The 20,793-nt window shown below is 40.6% G+C and overlaps 1 protein-coding gene across 5 annotated transcripts in view; it reads left to right on the forward strand.

Annotated features, from left to right (window-relative positions):
* SPATA7 (spermatogenesis associated 7) overlaps window positions 1-19,275 on the forward strand; it is a 77,200-nt gene extending 57,925 nt beyond the window's left edge. For all 5 annotated transcript variants that reach the window (XM_084629945.1, XM_084629944.1, XM_084629948.1 and 2 more), the window contains 7 exons: window positions 100-581; window positions 3,053-3,119; window positions 7,762-7,829; window positions 10,296-10,349; window positions 15,724-15,801; window positions 18,170-18,227; window positions 18,705-19,275. In XM_084629945.1, the coding sequence (XP_084486071.1) occupies window positions 100-581; window positions 3,053-3,119; window positions 7,762-7,829; window positions 10,296-10,349; window positions 15,724-15,801; window positions 18,170-18,227; window positions 18,705-19,187 (1,290 nt within the window). In that variant the 3' untranslated portion in view covers window positions 19,188-19,275. The remainder of the gene's footprint in view (window positions 1-99; window positions 582-3,052; window positions 3,120-7,761; window positions 7,830-10,295; window positions 10,350-15,723; window positions 15,802-18,169; window positions 18,228-18,704) is intronic.
* The last annotated feature ends 1,518 nt before the right edge of the window (window positions 19,276-20,793 follow it).

Consider the following 20,793-nt stretch of genomic DNA (forward strand, 5'->3'; position numbering starts at 1 on the left):
TTCATGTGCCTCATACTTTAGATGTGCTCCATGTAATCTCTTGAAAATAAACTAGTTAGGCAATCATTTCACAGAACATTATCATTTGTGTTTTTCTAGAGTTCACTTGAAGCAGAAGCCAATGACCAGCTATCTCCTCACGCACAAAATGCACAGAAGTATTTGTCTAGATCATTATTGTCTTCGGACAGGCAAGGCCTGGATCTTCCCAACCCTGCAAAATGTACTAGAAAAGATACTCGGAAAACATCTAATGCCTCAATCTCTAATTCAAGTGTCAGTGCTTCAAGTCCACAAAGAAAATACTATGGAGTTTCATACAGTTCTTCTGCTGAAAGCGTTGTGAACATCAGTCCTTCTCACAAGCATCAGGATACTGAATCCAAAGTGTACAGCGGGGATCTCCTAGATAGGCACTCTGACCACTTTACTGACAGCCATCAACCATTCACTCCACGCACCTTAAAATCAGATGCTAAATCCTTCCTGTCACAGTACAGATATTACACTCCTCCTAAAATAAAAAGGAAGGACCCCCCCAAGCAGCAGGTGGAAGCAGAAACACAAACTGATTTGAGCAGGTACAGAGACTAAAATATAATTTTAAAATAGTGTTATTTAAGTGTTAATCATGTCAGGATCTTCATAAAGCTACATACTGCATTGAAGTCTTCTCCCATCTATACAGGTGCAAATCCAGCATAATTTAATTGAAATCACTACAACTCTTTCAGATCTATCGCTAGTGTAAATTAGAGCAGAATTTGGTCGCTTGTGTTAAAGAACCCTCCAAAGACCTGTTCCAGTCTGTATCATAGACTGTGGACATGATTCTCTACTCCCTTTTAATTTGTGTCACTATTTACAGCTATGCATTCTGGATTTCAAATGCTACCAGATCCAAATGGTAGTATTCTACATGCACTTTGCACTGATGTCAATACCAACACAAGGTACAAGAAAGTGGAGACTCATTCCTCATGTATCTGTTCTCCTCCCTGCTCTTGCTGTTTTTTACACTGGCTTTCTTTCTGTGTTCTCTGACAGTTTTACACATGAGCCTTCCCTTCTGCAGCTCCTGCAGTCTATATAGAGAGTACTGTGGTGCCTCCCTAATTGACTCTCCATCCCTTTTTGAAATCTCAGCCAGAATGCCTTTTTCCCCTTGAATAAATACATCTCTTAATGCCTCTTTTTTTTCTTTTTTAAGATATGTGATTCTATTTTTAGTTGAAACATTTTAAGATACAGTTTGTGTGAACATTTTATACAAGATAAACTTGCTTTTTCTTGCACCGTGCTGCTGCTTGGAGCAGTGGACATGTTAATGCAGGAGAAGGCAATTTTATTTTGTATAAAATGTTCACATAGGCTGAATTTTTGTTGTTAGATTTTTCCTTCTAAAGTATGTTTCTTATAGTCTTAGGGACCTTAGTCACCTCAGGGCCTACATCCCTAATGCTCCTCTCTCTTGTCTGAGCTATCTATCCTGCCTAGGGTTTTTACCATGTCCATCAGCATAGTCTCCGTGCACCTGTAAATGAGAGAGATACTGTGCATGTGCATGTTTTGAGGAAACAGTGGATAGAGTATCACCACTGTGGGGCCAATATGCAAGATGCTGAATGGGCTCCATTCCCACTGAAGTCAATGGGAGCTCAGGCGGCTCAGCACCCCGTAGCATCAGGACTGAAATCCATACTATTGGATTGCAAGTGGCAAGTGCAGCACCCCTGAAAGCACTTGACTCTAAAGTAGGAGAATTGTTTTCCAAAATCTTGGGAATATTGAGGTAGGAAGAGCTCAGCCTCTGTCAGCTTCCTAGGTTATTCAAGTAGGGTTCCAGATCTGGAACCAGGGCTTGCCTGGTGGATGTAATGAAATGATTGAACAAAACATTTGCAAGAAACTCTGTGAGCTTTTCCTCCTTCCTTTACCTCTGTTAATGTCATCTCTTCCTTTTGATATAGTTTGTGACTAAAGTAATATGGTCTAATGGCAAATATACTCACCACAGATAAAATGCTAAAACACCTTTAGACATTAAAATTCGGGAAAGATTGTCCTTTTTTATAGACAGATAGATAGATCACTTAGATGAAATTTCCATTGATACCTAGAGGAGAATAGGCATTTTAATGTATATTTAAAATAAATACCTGTGCCCCTTTCTTCAATATGCCTTTTTGCTGCAGATGGAAAAGATAAAGTTTGGCTGTTTTAAATAGTTCTATTAAGACATTTGGAATCAAATATCTTTTGCTCTAATACATGAACCACTGCTGATTGAGTCTGATCATTTAAACAAAGATCAGGATTCCCAATATCATTTAATTTATGCTTCTTACCACAAGTCTTTCATAAACCTTTTTGAGAATGTCAGTTACTTTCTACTTTTAATTCTTTTTTCCTTAGCAGTTGAAGTTTATGTGACATATTTAAGTTAATTTCATGCTCACAAAGGGTGGTATATTGGCCAAACTGGACGCTCAAACCCTCGTTTTATTAAAAACACAGGCAGTAGCAGTGCAAGCATCTCCTGTACTCTACCCTATACTTGGAGGTGATTGGTCTTTGTTTATTTTATTCCATATATTTTGGAATTTAGAAGACTGCAGTTGTAGTAATTTACCACGTTTCATATTTGTACTATTGACTTGCTGTGTGTAGGTTACATAATGGCCCCATTGCATTTTATATTAATTTTTTGGGTAGTCTCCACTCCCAATCCCAGACAGTTATTCTGAATATTTTGCTATGCAGTCAGCAGATTAATTTGGATGATCTGGATATGACTTTATTACCTTAAATATTGCCATCATTGAAAATTGACTCTTAGTTTCATTATGAGAGTCAAAGCTATAGCAAAGATTTTCAAAGATGTCTAAAGGCTTTGAATGCCCAATACCCTTTAAAATTGATGGGAATCAGGTGTCTAGATCTTGTAGGTGGCTTTGAAAATCTCTGTCCATCCATATAGAAAACAGCTGTTTCGACTATGAGGCATGTATATTCTGAGAGATCTGTCTAATATTTTTTTTAAACTTCGTAGTTTTCAATCTGACGCCAGAGAACCTGAGAGAAAAGATGCTACCATACTGCAGAAGATCATAACACAGGTAATACAAACAATATCTCTATCAATCACTGAGGTGTTTTGGTTATATGCTCTACCATGCAGAGAACCCATATTTTATCTTTGCCACTACAGTGTAAAACTGAATTAAATTTCATATTCTAGATGGGTGACAGATTAATTTGGTGGTTGTCAAGCTACTAGTTCCAAAGGAATGAGCTGGAATGATAAGAAAGAATATGGAAAATTGAAATAGATTCTGAAAAACTAGTTTTTTTAAAACCTATGTGTAGTATGTGACATTTACAGGTAAGCACACGTAAATATACACACATGAAATTGAGATACAGATACGAATGCAGACACTTGGCCCAGTATCATTAAACATGAGACTGTACACTTGAAGTTGGTGCAGTATTGTAGGTAGGCAGATAGATAGCTCATAGGTCCACAACATAATGTATGGAATTTTTGTACACATGGAATACAGTCCTAGAACTTTTGGAGTGGGATTTGAAAACCAGAGCCAGATCTTTAGTGACTTTTATTTTAAATACTATAGCTCAAAAATGGCATTGTTTCTAAGCTGGAATGTAGCAGCCCATTAAACAATAGTGTGGACTTCGGGCTTATGGGGAATCTTTTGGGGGAAAGAATAAAAAATCAATTATTTTCTTGAAAAAAATGACTTAAGAATCATGCACAGGAGAATTTGTTTGGAGATGGATTCTGTAAGGATTTTTAGCACTCGTGCTTGAATGTATGTTTGAGAGCTGGACAGACACATGAACCTGAATATTAAGAGGGAGCCTTTATATGCTGTTCGGTTAGGGAAGTAAAAAGAACTTGTGAGAAACCACTCACTTCCTGAATATGTAGTAAAGAAGCTTCTGGTACTTCAGAAATAAAAATAATTCCTGCTGTAGTCCAAAATGGAATCTTGAGAGCCATCTCTTAGTATGGACTTTATTGATACCAGTTGTTTGAATCAGATAGATCTGTACCCCATCTTCTTCTTCGAGTGCTTACTCATGTTGATTCCATTCTAGGTGTGTGTGCGCTCACGTGCACACTTGTAGGAGATTTTTCCCTTTAGCCTCTCATGCTAGCCCACCGGATGATTTTAAGGAGCACCAATCTCTGCTCCGAAGGATGGCCACGAACTTAGGCCTAGAGGTGGAGGAGATGGTGGCACAATCGGACACCTTGTTTAATGTGCTCTCCGCATCAACCCCTGCACATGTCACGCTTCTGGTGCACGATGGGGTCCTAAAGATTGCCAAAGCCCTCTGGCAAACACTTCTCATGAGCAACTCCTCCCTCAGGAGGTTGACAACCACCTGCAGTTGGGGGCAATGGAAGAGGTCCCTCAGGAAATGAGGGGGAAAGGGTTTTATTCCTGCTATTTTTTTAATCCTGAAAGCAAAAGGGGGCATAAGACACATTCTGGACCTGCGGCAACTGAACAAATATCTCAGAAAGTTGAAGTTCTGCATGGTCTCCCTGGCCTCCATCATTCCCTCCCTGGATTCGGGAGACTGGTATGCCACACTCAACTTGAAAGATGCTTATTTTCATATTTCCATCTTCCAGTGACTCAGACGGTTCCTCTGTTTTATGATGCTGCCCTTTGGCCCCTTGTCGGCTACACGGGTATTCACAAAATGCCTGGCTCCAGTAGCCGCTTACCTGAGACGTTGAGGGGTCCAGATCTATCCTTATATCGACGATTGTCTCATCAAGGGCAGATTACGGGGTCAAGTGCAGAGGAGTCTCGATCTGGTGCGTTCTACCTGTCATGACCTGGGCCTATTAGTAAATGAAAATAAATTGATCCTTGTACCACTGCAACGGATAGAATTCATAGGGGTGGTCCTTGACCCCACACAGGCCAGAGTATTTCTTCTGGAGGCCCATTTCTAAGCTATGTCAGACTTGAACTCCCATATAAGGGTCCACCCACTCATCACCACCCACACCTGCCTGAGGTTGTTAGGCCACATGGCAGCTTTTACTTACATGGTCTACCATGCTGGCTCCATCTCCTGCGCTGCAAGCATGGCTGGTGTCAGTCTACACTCCCAAAAGGCATGATCTAGACCTGGTAGTCAGGGTGCCAAACCACATTCGGTTGTCACTGGAATAATGATTGGACACCGAATCGGTGTTGGAGGGGGTTCCTTCGCGGCCCTGTCCTAGTTGCTGACCTTGGTTTCCAATGCCTTGGACCTGGGCTGGGAAGCCCACTTGAGCGAGCTCAGCACACAAGGCTGCTGGTTGCGGGACGATCGCTCTCTCCACATAAATGTCAGGGAGCTCAGAGCGGTTCATTTGGCCTGCCAGATTTTCCAGTCCCACTTGAAAGGCAGAGTGGTACAAGTCCTGACAGACAACACCACCGTGAAATTTTTATATCAACAAACAAAGTGGAGCCAGGTCGACAGCCCTTTGCCAGGAAGCCCTATGGCTCTGGGACTTCTGTGTGCAGCATGCCATTCATTTTGTGGTTGTGCACCTCCTGGGGACCTGGAATGTATTAGCAGATCGCCTCAGCAGACACTTCTTGTCTCACCATGAGTGGTCACTTCATCTGGAGGTGGTCAGCATGATCTTCCAAAGGAGGGAAACTGCCCAAGTGGACTTGTTTGCTTCTCGTCAGAACAGGAAATGCCATGTGTTCTGCTTGATTTGAGGGATCGACAGAGGCTCCCTGTCAGACGACTTTTTACCCCCATGGTCGGGGGCCCTGATGTACTCCTTCCCATCAGTGCCGTTAGTCCTCATGATGATCAAACAGGACAGGGTGAAGGTAATCCTAATAGCCCCGGCATGGCATCACCAGCACTGGTTCGGCACGCTGCCGGACCTGTCGGTGGTGGTCCCACTGCAGCTGCCTCTCTGGCCAGATCTGCTGTCCCAGAACCATGGCAATCTTCTGCACCTGAACCTGGCAGCGCTGCACCTGACTGCTTGGCTGCTGCATGGTTAAATGTGGAAGTGCGGGAGTGCTTGGGCCATGTCCAGCAGGTACTGTTGGGCAGCAGGAAGCCTGGGGCTGGGTTTCGGCTTTGGCCCCTCCACCCCCCACCCAGGGCAGCAGGGCTGGGATGTGCTCAGGCCTCAGTCCCCCTTCTGGGGTCCTGCAGTAATTTTTGTTGTCAGAAGGGGGTTGCGGTGCGATGAAGTTTGAGAACCTCTGCACCACACTATTAAATATACTCTTGACAGTCATAGGAGATTTTACAATGATTGTGATTAGTTGGTGCTTAGTTTTGTCTTTTATACTAACAAATCTCTTTGTCAGGCTCTGCTGCCCTTACTCATATTGAATAATACCTTACTCTACAAGTAGTGCCATTGATTTCAGTAGGACTTTGAAGAGTAAGGTACTGCTCAGCATGATCAAGGGAGGCAGATTCTGTCCCTCAGCTAATATTTTTCAGATAAAATATGTAGCTTCTGACAGTAATTGCAATAGCACAGAAATGTCTATCAGAGGAGCATTTTTAGTAATTTTTGAATGCGCACTATTGATTTGTGATGATAAGTGGCTTCAGCTCTGAAGATATTTTGTCTTAACATTTTCCCTTTCTGCTCATTTTTGTCTTGAAGAGTATAACCTGGAACTATTTGGTAACTGTTCTTCAAATAGCTTCCAAATTTTGGACCTCATTTTATAGCTTGTACACAGACACTTATTCCTTAAACCAATAATCCTGTCAACGTTAATAGAACTACTCACATGAGTAGGGACTTCTGACTAAGGGTCAAAGGATTGGACCCTTAACATCTCAGATTATGAATGAAGCACATAGTTCTGTTTATGCTTGGGGGATATTTGCTGCTTTATACCTTCCCTGAAAATGACAGAGTGGCTGCATCTGAACTGGGTAGAAATTGGTTCAGACAAAGCTTTAATAATTAGGTAGCTCCCCTCCAGTCCAGCTGAGTACTATGTATTCATATGGCAACATCTGTCACATCAGGCTTTTTTCTTTTTTTTTCTTTTTTTTGCTGTTGAAAGAGTGACAGTCAGTAATGGAGCATTAATGGCCTTTTCTGAGTGTTGTCATTTAAAATGCAGGCAGCAGACAACTTTACCATCTCTCTGTTTGTGTGAGTGCCTGAAGTGAGGGGGGATGGTCTGATGGCTAGTGCAATGGAACTCAGCAGGGCTAGATTTTACTCCCACCTCTACCAGTGACACATCTTGTGTAGTTAGGTAAGTCATTTTGGCCTGATTTTCAGAGGAGGTGAGTACCCACAGCTCCCTTGGATTCAGCTGGAGATTTAGGTGTTTAGCCTATGTTCAAATTATGCCATTAACCTCCAGGTGCCTTAATGTACTGTTAATATTGACCTCAGAAAGGTGTTGTGAGGTTTTATTAACATTTGTAAGTACTCTGAGATCCTTGAATAAAAGATGCTGTATGCTTATAATATTATAGCAAAAGATTATTAAGAACTTAGTTTTAAAACTAATGTTAATAGATTAGCTGAATCATATGCAGATGATAAAATTTTAACAAAATTCTCCCCCTGGTCTTATAAGCTGGAATTTCCTAATGACTATGTGCTTGGCACAAACCTCCTGTCCCCCCATGCTACTGACTAACCGTGTTCTGATCCTTGTTTTGCTATGTAGTGTTGCACCAATAATAAAGATGTTATCTCTGTGTTTGTAGGCTGAAGTCACGTCTGCTCCAGATGAGTCTGAGAGAAGGATGGATGCTTTTCAGTACTCCTTGCCAAGGTGCCTGATCTGCAGAAGGAAATATTTCAAACATTCTTTATTGCTTGCCTTACACTAGTTATTAGGCTCATTGGCCATCATTGCCATTTCTGTCCGTGAGCCCTGTTTTATAGCAAGTTTTTGGAGATTAATGACTTTGTGCATAGATCACGAAGCAATATTCACATTTTCCTTTTGATAAAATTCCAACATGAAGCCAATAAAGTGAGATACATGTGAAATAAGTGAAGAAAACTTTATATACTGTAGCATCTCTTAATATGTAGATCACTGTGTTCTTGCATCCAAATTTCCTGTGCTTATTTGAGCAAGAGTTTCCATTAGCCAGGAGTGAGTATGACAGAGTCAACACAGCTAATAACTCCTTAGACACACTAGAACTAAGATCAGAATTTACAAGCTATTTATTTTGTTAGGTTGGTGGTGATGGTGTAATTGATGCATTGCCATAGTCATGCATGAATAAATACCTTTCAAGGGAAAAAAGATCCCCAATATCTAATAATCTAAATTACCCATGAAGCAAGGCCATATACTGAATAGGTTCTTACCTCCATGTAGCAGTAACTGGTGATATTAAGTTAGACTGATGATGGTACCCAGGCTTTCACTTTTTTGTTCATGACTACCTTTTCTCCTCCCTTTTTACAATCCCTCCCACCTGTGCTTCAGCTACGTTGTAATGCTAACTATGCCCAAGATAGCAGACTGCCTCCTATGAGACTGCAGTGCTTTTATGTGTCCTGTTACCACGGCCTACCCCACCGTCTACACTAAACATCCACACTGCCAGCTGAGCCCATCGCTAACTATTCCTGGTAATCCACCTGTTGTCTGCCACAGAGGCTAAAAATAAATACTAAGTCTCATCTGAAGACAAAGCACAAGTGTGTTTTATATTCAGTTCACGCTATATTGCTATAGCAGATATCGCAGATATAGATATAGGTAAAACATCAGGATAAAATAGATTTAGTGTGTGATGTTTTCTGTAACGTAAGAGCCAGTGATAGGCAAACTATAAATCAGTGAGTCAATCAAAGCTCTACTTCTGAAATATTTTCCACTGGAAATCTAGGAAATATTGTAAATTTTACAGTGCTAAATGGCCTTTCTGGTTCTTGTCTAACAGTTTCTACCTGAAAGACAAAACAGAAATCGATCTAGTTTTCAAGTTCAGAAAGAGGGCATTAAGATGGAACTGATCTTTTGAGCCACCTCAAATTATCATTATGTTTACACCACCTGTATACAGATGCATTAGGAACCTCATAGAACAGATAGATAAGCTCTGGGCTCCCAAATGTTTGCAGTCTAGAATTTAGACACAAGATAAGTTATGAGGGATATGCAAACAAGAGGGCATGGGGTAGGGTTAGGTAGAGTCACATAAATAAGATGCAGAGACTCCGTTCATTTGTGTACACTTCTTGATGAACTTCGAGACTATAATTTAATATGATAGGTATCTCACTTCTTGGTAGAAGTGTATGTGTCTCTAGAAGAGATTTAAAAGAGGCAAGAGTGGTGGATTGGTGGGCAGTCTCTGGGACAGGGTTCCAAGCATATGGGGCTAGGGCTGCCTGAATTTTGGGCGGGGGGGCACATAGTTTTGTTTGACTGAAAATGCATTTATCAGTGAATAAACTATTTGCAAATTGGTTTAGAAATTTAGCTATATTTGTTAGAGATTTTTTTTAAAGGGTAGAAAACACCTGAAAACTTAATGAAACAAAACAATGGAAGAATGTTGTTTTGGGTCGAATTAAATGTTTAGTTTGACCCAAAACAAAAGTTTGTTCGGGTTTTTCTGTATCTGTCAAACCAAAAAATCAATTAGTTGCTCAGCTCCATATATAGTGGTATAGAAGAAGTCATGGAGATGTTTGTATGACAAGAAATTAAATAATAGTCTCCTTTCTGTGCCAAGATGATATGTGAGTGCAGTGTGATTATTTGCATGAGTAAGAATTACATGCACCATATTAAATGTTCTATTAGAAGCATTAAATGGATTATAGAATGCTGTACTGCCATGATGGAGACCCAGGCTCACGTATAACATTGGGACTTTATTTTCAGTCTGAGGGATACCTCAACGATACCTTCCATCTTTGGAGTAAGTGTTCTGACTGTCCCAGTATTAGAGTTTTGATGGAATAATAATACTCCTGAAGGAAGCTCTCATCTGCCTTGAAGTTAAGAAGTGGAGTTTGCCCCTGGAGCAGGGGATTGTTTTCTATAGAGATGAAATGGATAAAGGATGTTAGTGACATTCCCATAACTCTCACTGGTATAGCTAACCGAATTATTACCACAGGGGTTCGGTGTTCTTTGGCAGACGCTTTGGGGTGAGGGCATCTCATGATTGTGGGTTGCTACAGAAAGAGAGTGAAATGCAGGGAATTGGAGGTTTCTAGGAAATTGCCTAATGCTATTTTTTTTAATATCTATTTTTCTGATTAGCATGACATCCATGTATTCTATGGAATCCTCAGCAATGAGAAAAATCCAGGCTGAGTAAGTATATGTTTTCTTCTCTCTTTTACTGGGTGAAACAGTAAAATGGAAACAAATTTAAAGTTCCTTTTAAGTTTTTACAAATATAAATTTAAGTTTCACTAAAAGGCATCTAGAGGCAGAAAGGCATCCTTTTAAAATTGGAAGTCAAATCCTACTGAAGAAAATAGAAAGGAGCATAAACTCTAGCAAGACAAATATGGAAGTATAATTAGGCAGGCCAAAAAAGAATTTGAAGAGCAAATAGTAAAAGACACAAAAACTAACAGCAAAAAAATGTTTAAGTACATCAGGAGCAGCAAGCCTGCCAAACAATCAGTGGGGCCACTAGATGATCAGGATGCTGAAGGATCACTCAGGGAAGATAAAACCATTGCAAAGAAGCTAAATGAATTCTTTGCATCTGTCTTCACTGCAGAGGATATGAGGGAGATTTCCACACCTGAGCCATTCTCTTAAGTGACAGATCTGAGGAACTGTTCTAGACTAAGGTGTCAGTAGAGGGTGTTTTGGAACATATTGATAAATTAAACAGTAATAAGTCATCAAGGCTAGATGGTATTAACCCAGAGTTCTGAAGGAACTCCAATAAGAAATTGCTGAACTACTGACAGTGGTATATAGCCTATTGCTTGAATCAGTCATTGTACCAGATGACTGGAGGATAGCTAATGTAATGCTGATTTTTTTAAAAGGCTCCAAAGATGATCCTAACAAGTACGGGCCAGGAAGCCTAACTTCAATACCAAGCAAATTAGTTGAAACTATAGTAAAGAACAGAATTATGAGAAATATAGATGAACATGATCTATTGGGGAAGAGTCAAAAGGAAATCATGCCACAACAGTCTATTAGAATTCTTTGAGCAAGCATGTGGACAAGGGTGATCCAGTTGATACAGCATACTTAGACATTCAGAAAGCCTTTGACAGGTCCCACGTCAAAGGCTCTTAAAGTAAGCAGACATGGGATAAGATGGAAGGTCCTTTCATGGATCAGTAACTGGTTAAAAGATTGGAAACAAAGGCCAGGAATAAATTGTCAGATTTTACAATGGAAGGAGATAAATAGCGGGGTCCTCCAGAGATTTGTACTGGGATCAGTGCTGTTCAGCATGTTCATAAATGATGTGGAAAGGGGGTAACCAGTTAAGTGGCAAAATTTGCAAATGATACAGAATTACTCAAGGTAGTTAAGACCAAAGCTGACTGTGAAGAGTTACAAAGGGATCTCACAAAACTGGATGACTGGGTGTCAAAATGGCAAATGAAATCAATGTTAAGTGCAAAGTAATGCACATTGGAAAACATAATTCTAATTGTACATACAAAATATTGGGGTCTAAATTAGCTGTTTCCAGTCAGAAAAGAGACCTTGCAGTAATCATGGATAGTTTTCTGAATTCATCTGCTCAGCTGTGCAGCTATAGTCAAAAAAGTTAACAGAATGTTAGGAACCATTAGGAAAGGGACAGAGACAAGACAGAAAATATCATAATTCCACTATATAAATCCATGGTAAACCCACACTTTGAACACTGCATGTAGTTCTGGTCGTCTCATCTCAAAAAAGATAATTTAGAATTGGAAAAGGTAAAAAGAAGGGCAACAAAAATGATTAGGGGTATGGAACAGCTTCCATATGAGGAGAGATTAAAAAGAATGGGATTGTTCATCTTAGAAAAGAGACGATTCAGGGGGATATGATAGAGGGCTATAAAGTCATGAGTAGTGTAGAGAAAGTGAATAAGGAAATGTTATTTACCCCCTTCACATAAAACAAGAACCAGGGGTCACCCAATGAAATTAATAGGAAGCAGGTTTAAAACTGACATAAGAAAGTATTTCTTCACACAGTGCAGTCAACCTGTGAAACTCGTTGCCAGGGGATGTTGTGAAGGCCGAAAGCATAACTGGGTTCAAAAAAGAATTAGGTAAATTCATGGAGGGTAGGTCTTTCAATAGCTATGAGCCAAGGTGGTATGGGATACTAACCCATGCTCTAGGTGACCCTAACCCGCTGACTGCAAGAAGCTGGAACTGGACAACAGGGAATGGATTGCTCGATAATTGCCATATTCTGTTTCATTTACTCTGAAGCATCTGGCACTGGTAACTGTTAGAAGGTAGTATGCTGGGCTAGATGGATCATTGGTCTGACCCAGTATTGATATTCTTATGTTCCTATGTTAAAACAATAAATGAGGCACTGTAATAAACTATCACATCAGAGTCTGATCTGGATCTGACATGGCTACAAATAAAGAAATCCATTTGACAGCATGTGAAGTATCCCCCACAGCTCTAAAAATCAGGAAAACTAGCTACAACTTTTTTGGGAAAAAGTGACTAGATTCTGCTATTCTTGTTTATTACTCGGAATATTTCTATGAAGACGGGACCTTTGTTTCTGTAGAGCTCCTGCTACTAGTTCCCCCCTTGATACCATGGTCTTTTCTTTGTATTGACAACATACATATATAACAAACATTTCCAGAGCAACCGAAGTGTAATGTTGCAAACAGGCATCAGGTGGAGAACAAGTAGCAGGAACAGAGAAACTTCTGAAAACAAAGATCCCCTTTTACATGCAATAGGAATGAAGAGGAAAGCACTTTGAAGAAATAGGATATTCAGAGAGGCATTAGTAGTATTTTGCACTTTCATAGACCCTTCCATCTGAATATCATAAAGTGTTTTGCAGACATCAGTGAACTGAGCATTACAATCCCCTGGTGAACTAGATAGTTATCCCCATTTCATAGATGTGGCAACTGGGTTCAGAAGGGGCTAAAGCCAGGAATAGAATCCAGATCTCCTTCCTGGTCTTGTACTTGTAGGGATGGACAGCCCCGTCCAGATAAAGTCAGAACTCCTGCGCCAATCCTTCACTCCTTTTTAGAACCCAACCTTTTTTGAAGTTCTGAAACATATGGATAAGTTGGTTGATTGTTGTTATTTCCAGTGTGTATGCAGGAACAGAACTGATCATGAGGGAAACCATTCTCCTAGTATTTCTGGCCAGAAACCTGGTGAGACCCTGGAGTCAGAGATTGGAATTATATTCCCAGCTGTTACATTGACTTGCAAGTCACATAATTTCTCTATATCTTAGTTTCCCCATCTATAAAAGGAATGATAATGCTTCCCTATCTTGAAGAGGACTTGACTGAAAAGCACTTGGGAATCCTTGGAAGATGCTATAGAAGGGGAACATATTACTGTGTTCTTGTTCTTGTCATTATTATTAGGATGTCTCAACAGAATTCCAAACTTTTGGAGGCTCTCCCAGCCATAGTGATTGGCATCACCACTGGCTCTAAGGAATTTTAGCCAAAGAGGTCCACAACACCTCAACACTCTTCAAGCAGTTGTGATGTTGAACTCCCATAATCCAAGCAACTCATTTTAGCTATATTATTTGTTTACTTGAAAGGAAATTTTACAACACATTACATCAATATATTTTTATGCTGATGCCTGATTAATTATCTTACATATTTCTTAATGACAGCTGCTTGCACGTGCCACTGAGGAATACTTTTAATGCTTAGCTGTTTGAACAGTTTAGCGTTCCCATGTTCTTCCTGGAGTAATTACAGGCTAAAACTCTTGTGTAAAAAATTCCTTAGCATCGTTACTAGTAAAATCTTTGCCTGTTAGCACTGAAAATATGTTAATCTGATGAACTTTCTACTCAGGGTGTTGTTTTTCTTTCTGTATCTCTCTGACTCTACAATTAAAATTGACTGTTATTATTATTCCTTGTATTACCATAGTGACTAGGAGCCCTGGTCATGGAGCAGGACCTGTTGTGCTAGGTGCTAGTGAGTTTCATTCTCTGATTCTCCTGCACTAGCTGAATGCTGCAACATTTGGGTTGCAGACACTGCAGAGGAATGTTTTTGCCTTGCTAAAGAGCTGTTTCCATTGAAATTTAAAAAGAAAGGATCAGAATGAGTGAAGTTGGCTCCGAGGTGTATACATTACCTCTCCCTGCACCAGCAATGCCTTTGCAGAACAGGGAAATGTTATCCTGAAGTAAGGGAGGTTTTCAGTGTAAACACTGCCCTCCCACCACAGAGTAGCAACTGAAGTTCCCTAGAAACCCCTGTGAAAGCTGCTGAATCAGAGCATTGCGCTGCATCATGTCTTCGCCCCCTACCTGGCTAGCACTACCCATTTCTTGAGCAGTGTTGGCCCTTTCCAGATCTCACAGCACAAAGCAGGTTGTGATCTGTCACCCCTCCTGCAGGACTGCCCACCTCAGGAGCTCTGGACTAGTTTATACAAGAGCAGGAAGTTAACATAAAGCTTGACAATTGTCATAAATATAAAGGGAAGGGTAAACCCCTTTAAAATCCCTCCTGGCCAGAGGAAAAATCCTCTCACCTGTAAAGGGTTAAGAAGCTAAAGATAACCTCGCTGGCACCTGACCAAAATGACCAATGAGGAGACAAGATACTTTCAAAAGCTGGGAGGAGGGAGAGAAACAAAGGGTCTGTGTCTGTCTATATGCTGCTTTTGCTGGGGATAGACCAGGAATGGAGTCTTAGAACTTTAGTAAGTAATCTAGCTAGGTATGTGTTAGATTATGATTTCTTTAAATGGCTGAGAAAAGAACTGTGCTGAATAGAATGACTATCCCTGTCTGTGTGTCCTTTTTGTAACTTAAGGTTTTGCCTAGAGGGATTCTCTATGTTTTGAATCTAATTACCCTGTAAGATCTCTACCATCCTGATTTTACAGGGGTGATTTCTTTACTTCTATTAAAAGTCTTCTTGTAAGAAAACTGAATGCTTTTTCATTGTTCTCAGATCCAAGGGTTTGGGTCTGTGGTCCCCTATGCAAATTGGTGAGGATTTTTACCAAACCTTCCCCAGAAAGTGGGGTGCAAGGGTTGGGAGGATTTTGGGGGGAAAGATGTGTCCAAACTATGTTTCCCAGTAAACCCAGTTAGAGTTTGGTGGTGGCAGTGGAGATCCAGGGACAAAGGATAAAATTAATGTGTACCTTGGGGAAGTTTTAACCTAAGCTGGTAAAAGTAAGCTTAAGAGGTTTTCATGCGGGTCTCCACATCTGTACCCTAGAGTTCAGGGTGGGGGAGGAACCTTGGCAACATTTCTGCAGATATCATTGTACTTTATACAGAGCCTATTTTTATTCACCCTAAACATGGGGCCTAAGTAACTGTGTCCCATCAGCCTCTTCTGTAAGACAAGAAGCTAAATTGGTCCCAAGAGCTATAAGGGTTTCCATTTTCTCCATGGTATTTGCTAAGTAATTTCCCTTAGCAGGTAGAGCTTCTTGCTCTGTTGTGTGACAGATGTCTCTACTTTTAAACATTCAGACTGGATTTTCTGTTCTCTGTGCAGAGAAGAAGAGCTTCGGTATTTGAGTTTCATTGAAGATGTAACAGATGAAATTCTGAAGCTTGGATTATTTTCCAACAGGTTAGATATCTTTGTTTTAGGGTTTGTAGGGACTGGGCTCAAAACAGACTGGATTCTGTAAGCAGTGTGGAGTGCAGTATCTCTGACCCTGGTGACATTTTTATAATAAGATTTTGGCATTTAACCTCCTATTAAATACAGTTCTAAAAACATAACTTCCCTTTGCTCTCATTCTCTCTCCTTTACTTTTACTTCTGTTGTAGATCTTGGCACATCTTCATAGTCTGCTCTCTTTCTTCCTCTCCTCTTTCATCTCTTGTCACTCTTCTCCTATCAGAGATGCATAGATTTTAAGGCCAGAGGGGACCATTGTAATAATCTAGGCTGACCTCCTATATAACACAAAGCAAGGAACCTCACCCAGTAATTTCTGCATCAAGCCCATAATTTCTGTTTCAATTATAACGTATTTTCTAGAAAGATCTCCAATCTTATAGACCTCAAATGATTGAGAATCCACCATGTCCCTTGGAAAGTTGTTCCAATGTTTATTCTCCCTTACTGTTAAATTCTGTCTGTGCACTGAATTCTCTTCCTCTGTCTCTCATTTCTCATCCCCAACAACCAGCCCGTTCTCTTTCTCTTTCCCTGTTTCCAGTCTCTCCTTTCTTTCCCTCACTCTCACTAATTCTTTTTTCTTTCTGTTCTCAATCTGTTTCCTCATACCCCCCACTCTTTCCTTCATGCACATTCTCTACCCTTCTACTCCACTTTCTCGTTCCCCCACTTCAAATCAAGTGGAGCAGAGGGGCACAGCCCATACCAATCCTGGCCCTGACAGGGATGCCCTAGCAGCATCTCCTTCCTGACTCTCTCCTCACAGTTTCTTCTCCCCAGTCTCTGAAGAAGGGACCAGAGGTTCTCTCTGCACCTTCCCCACAGGCCATGACAGGGGGCCTCAGGGATCTTCTCTCCCTTGCCATAGCGAGCTGCAGAAGCTGTGTTTTGTCTCTTCCCCCTCCCCAGGCCTGGGACAGGGGGTCTGCTGGGAGTATAGGATTATGCTTGTACCTCTGCACATCAGCAGTGTCATAAATATAAAGGGAAGGGTAACCACCTTTCTGTATAAAGAAAAGGAGTACTTGTGGCACCTTAGAGACTAACCAATTTATTTGAGCATAAGCTTTCGTGAGCTACAGTTTCCACGGTATGCATCCGATGAAGTGAGCTGTAGCTCACGAAAGCTTATGCTCAAATAAATTGGTTAGTCTCTAAGGTACTCCTTTTCTTTTTGTGAATACAGACTAACACGGCTGTTACTCTGACATCTTTCTGTATACAGTGCTATAGAATACCTCCTGGCCAGAGGCAAAATCCTTTCACCTGTAAAGGGTTAAGAAGCTAATGTAACCCCGCAGGCACCTGACCCAAAATGGCCAATGGGGGGACAAGATTCTTTCAAATCTGGAGGTGGGGGAACAAAGAGTTTGGGCTGTCTGTGTGATGCTTTTGCCGGGAACAGATCAGGAATGCAGCCTTACAACTCCTGTTAAATTAGTAAGTAATCTAGCTAGGAAATCTTTAGATTTTCTTTTGTTTAATGGCCTGTAAAATAAGCTGTGCTGGAGGGAATGTATATTTCTGTTTTTGTGTCTTTTTGTAACTTAAGGTTTTGCATAGAGGGATTCTCTATGTTTTGAATCTGATTACCCTGTAAGGTATTTACCATTCTGATTTTACAGAGGTGATTCTTTTACCTTTTTGTTCTTAAGATCCAAGGGTTTGGGTCTGTGTTCACCTGTACCACTTGGTGAGGAGTATTATCAAGCCTTCACCAGGAAAGGGGGTGTAGGGCTTGAGGGGATATTTTGGGGGAAGATGTCTCCAAGTGGTCTCTTTCCCTGTTCTTTGTTTAAAACACTCGGTGGTGGCAGCATACTGTTCAAGGACAAGGCAAAGTTTGTACCGTGGGGAAGTTTTTAACCTAAGCTGGTAAGAATAAGCTTAGGGGGGTCTTTCATGCAGGTCCCCACATCTGTACCCTAGAATGCAGAGTGGGGATGGAACCTTGACAAGCAGCGACTATGGCGAGGAGTTATGGGATTGTGAATGCTTCAGCCTGTGGCGTCCGCTCACTCTACCTGAGCTGAGACTGGCTAAGACAGAGCAAGGGGTACATCAGTTAGTGTTCTCATTCAGCCCTATGACAAGGCTTGGCCCACTGAGCAAATGTCTGTTAGCATGTAAACACAATGTTGGCCCCTTTGTGACAAAGTATAATGAGGGCAATATGATTATTTCCCCTTAGTAAATGCATGAAGACTCTGGAGCTTGGATCCTTTACTCATATACGCTTGTTTAGGACATTGTATCTTTCTCTCCTCAAAATAATGATCTGCCTGAGCCTTACTTATTTATTTATTTTTAGGGCTTTGGAGAGATTGTTTGAGCGTCACATAGAGCAAAATAAGCACCGTTTGGATGAGGTATGTTCGTTTTCCAAACACAGTGTGTAATGTTCTCAGTCCATGTATGTGACTTCAGAGAGGTCTTTCCACAGTGCACTTTTAAAAATGCTGCAGATGTAATCATAACCCTCAATACAGATCCACCTTTTGAATGAGAGATTGTGTGCTGGTACTTTGTCAGCGGTGCAAGTGGGAATTGTGACCTTTCTAGATCACCCACATCATGCATACTTTCACACAGTGGGTAACAGTTATTTCAGCAAGTTGATTGTTTGCTACAAAGTAATTATAAGAATAATTAAGTTACTTGATTTTATGCATCCTGTATTTCCTCAAAAATGTAACTATATGGAACATACTAATTTGAAAATAAATTCTTAATACATTCAGCTATTTGGACTATGAAATCTGTTACAGATCCTGTCTTAAGACTGCAGGCAGCTGTGCAGTGGGCCATAAGTGATTAAGAACCTTATTTCTTCCCTTAAATTCTAGAACAAAATGCGCCACCTACTGGATGTTCTCAAAGTCGACGTGGGGTGCAGCACAGAGAAATCTGAGAGAGTCAATGGCAGCATGGAAGTGATTGACCCATTTGATCTGGAAAGATTTGAGACCTTGGACCAGCTCCAGTTTACCAGCAAAAACTGGAAACAAAATAAGACTACAAAAAGTGAAGAGTTCCTAAAAGCCATGGATTTATTATCAAAGGAGACAGACAAACTAAACCACTCCTTACACAGTGAAATGTCAAAGCAGATGCATGACAAGGATATCTTTTCAAAAGATATAACTGAAGTGGTGAGTGTTGGAACAGATCCTTACTCTTCAGTGCAATCTGAAGAAGCCTCAGGTATTTCACACACATTTGAGCCAACACTGAACTCAACCACTTGTGACAGTGACTTTGAATCAAATAAGGAACTTGATGATCTTGAGGAAAACTTTGCAGAGGCCCTTCAAATTTCCTCTATGTAAAGTAGTAGACAAGAACTAGCTGCAGAACAGGACAGTAGACTGTTGCAGAGAGCTGACATTTGTTAAATAAATGCTAGTGAATCATTCATTTTACCTTTAACTTTTCTCTTTGGACACTGCTATAGCCTCTCCAGCAGGAATACAAGTATTTTTAATCAGGCTTTAACTGATCCATGTACTAACATACACCTGTAGTGTGTCAAATGTCACTGGTTAAAAAGGACTTTATATATTTCAGCTAAGTGTCTAATTTGGAAATAACTGTTGAAAATACTAAAATTAGAGACATTTTTAGGATTATTAGAGAGGTAATAATTTATATTATTTATTCTTTGTTTTTTATAATAAATGAGTGCAATAACTGAAACATTTAAAGCACAGTTGTGATACAATAAGCTTTTGCCACCAAGGGCTAAGATCACAGCTTAAGCTGTAACTGAACATTTCAGTATCACTTTGCAGGGAGAATTTAGGATTGATTAGCATCAAAAAACAAGACACAGAGTTTAGTGTCTGCAGGAAATGTGCAGCATGAACATGGAGTCTCTTGCATCCACGTTGAAGGGGATTTCTGCATTTCTTGGCACTCCTAGTCCATTGTTCAAGGTTGTCCTAAATACCCAAGAGGAGATGAACCCCTCTTCAAATCCAGTTACATAGGAATGACCTATGTACATACAGTCACAGTCTGAAACATGAGCATTTCTCTGTGCCAGTGACTGGCTGCTAGGAGGTGCTCCCTCCTCCTTTCACTCCCTTCTTTCCTGTGTTAATACGCCAGATTTTTTTCTACCCTGTCTTTACCTGCTGTAGAAAGCAGTGGGACTTCTCCCATAATAGCAACCGGCAGTCTTTACTTACCCAGCAAGATGGCAGGAGGTTAAGAAAGGATATCTTTCGGTAACTGCTGCAGTCGGCTGGCTTTGTTGGTACACTGTTTTAATCTGGATGTTCATGACTCAGTTGATATTTTAGGAGGGTGGAGATTTTGCAACAGTTGTCAAACTGCACAACACTAAAATGTACAGCTCAGTTTCCTGCACTGAGGAAAGCCTTGATTTAAAGTGCTGCGTATATTTTTATTTTAATAAACTGACGAGAGTTGGGCTTTAGTTCATGATCAGGAGTTTTTGGCTAAAACATCAGGCATGTAGATAGGGCAGGTTTTTATTTATACACATGAAACGTACTGCACTGGCAAACTGAGAGACTGAAGTTCTTTGTTTATCCATAGTACAGCTACAGCCTGAACAGTAGCTGAGCAAGCTTCATGCTGTATGTAGCTGCACCAAGGTGTCTCCAGCCTAGCCTAACAGTACCACCTTTAAAAGAGGGGTTAATACCAGAGGGAAGCACTGTGGGTTGCTTGACATCGTCCTGGTATCCTAAACTATCTTACACTTCAGTATTTTTAAGTATATAATTAGTTGGTTCAACATTTTACCTAAATAGATTGGGCCTGAGAATACATATGGATAAGTCACATCTTGCTACTTTTCCCCTTAAATTACTGCCATTCATCTTCCTGATCCAGCTCATCCTGAAGTATCTGTGAGAAATAAGTAACTGTCTTTGCTGTATTGGAACAGCACAACTGAAGAGGCTA

Source organism: Lepidochelys olivacea (genome assembly GCF_965140295.1).
Source record: "Lepidochelys olivacea isolate rLepOli2 genome assembly, chromosome: 6".
In the NCBI taxonomy this organism is placed as follows: domain Eukaryota; kingdom Metazoa; phylum Chordata; order Testudines; family Cheloniidae; genus Lepidochelys; species Lepidochelys olivacea.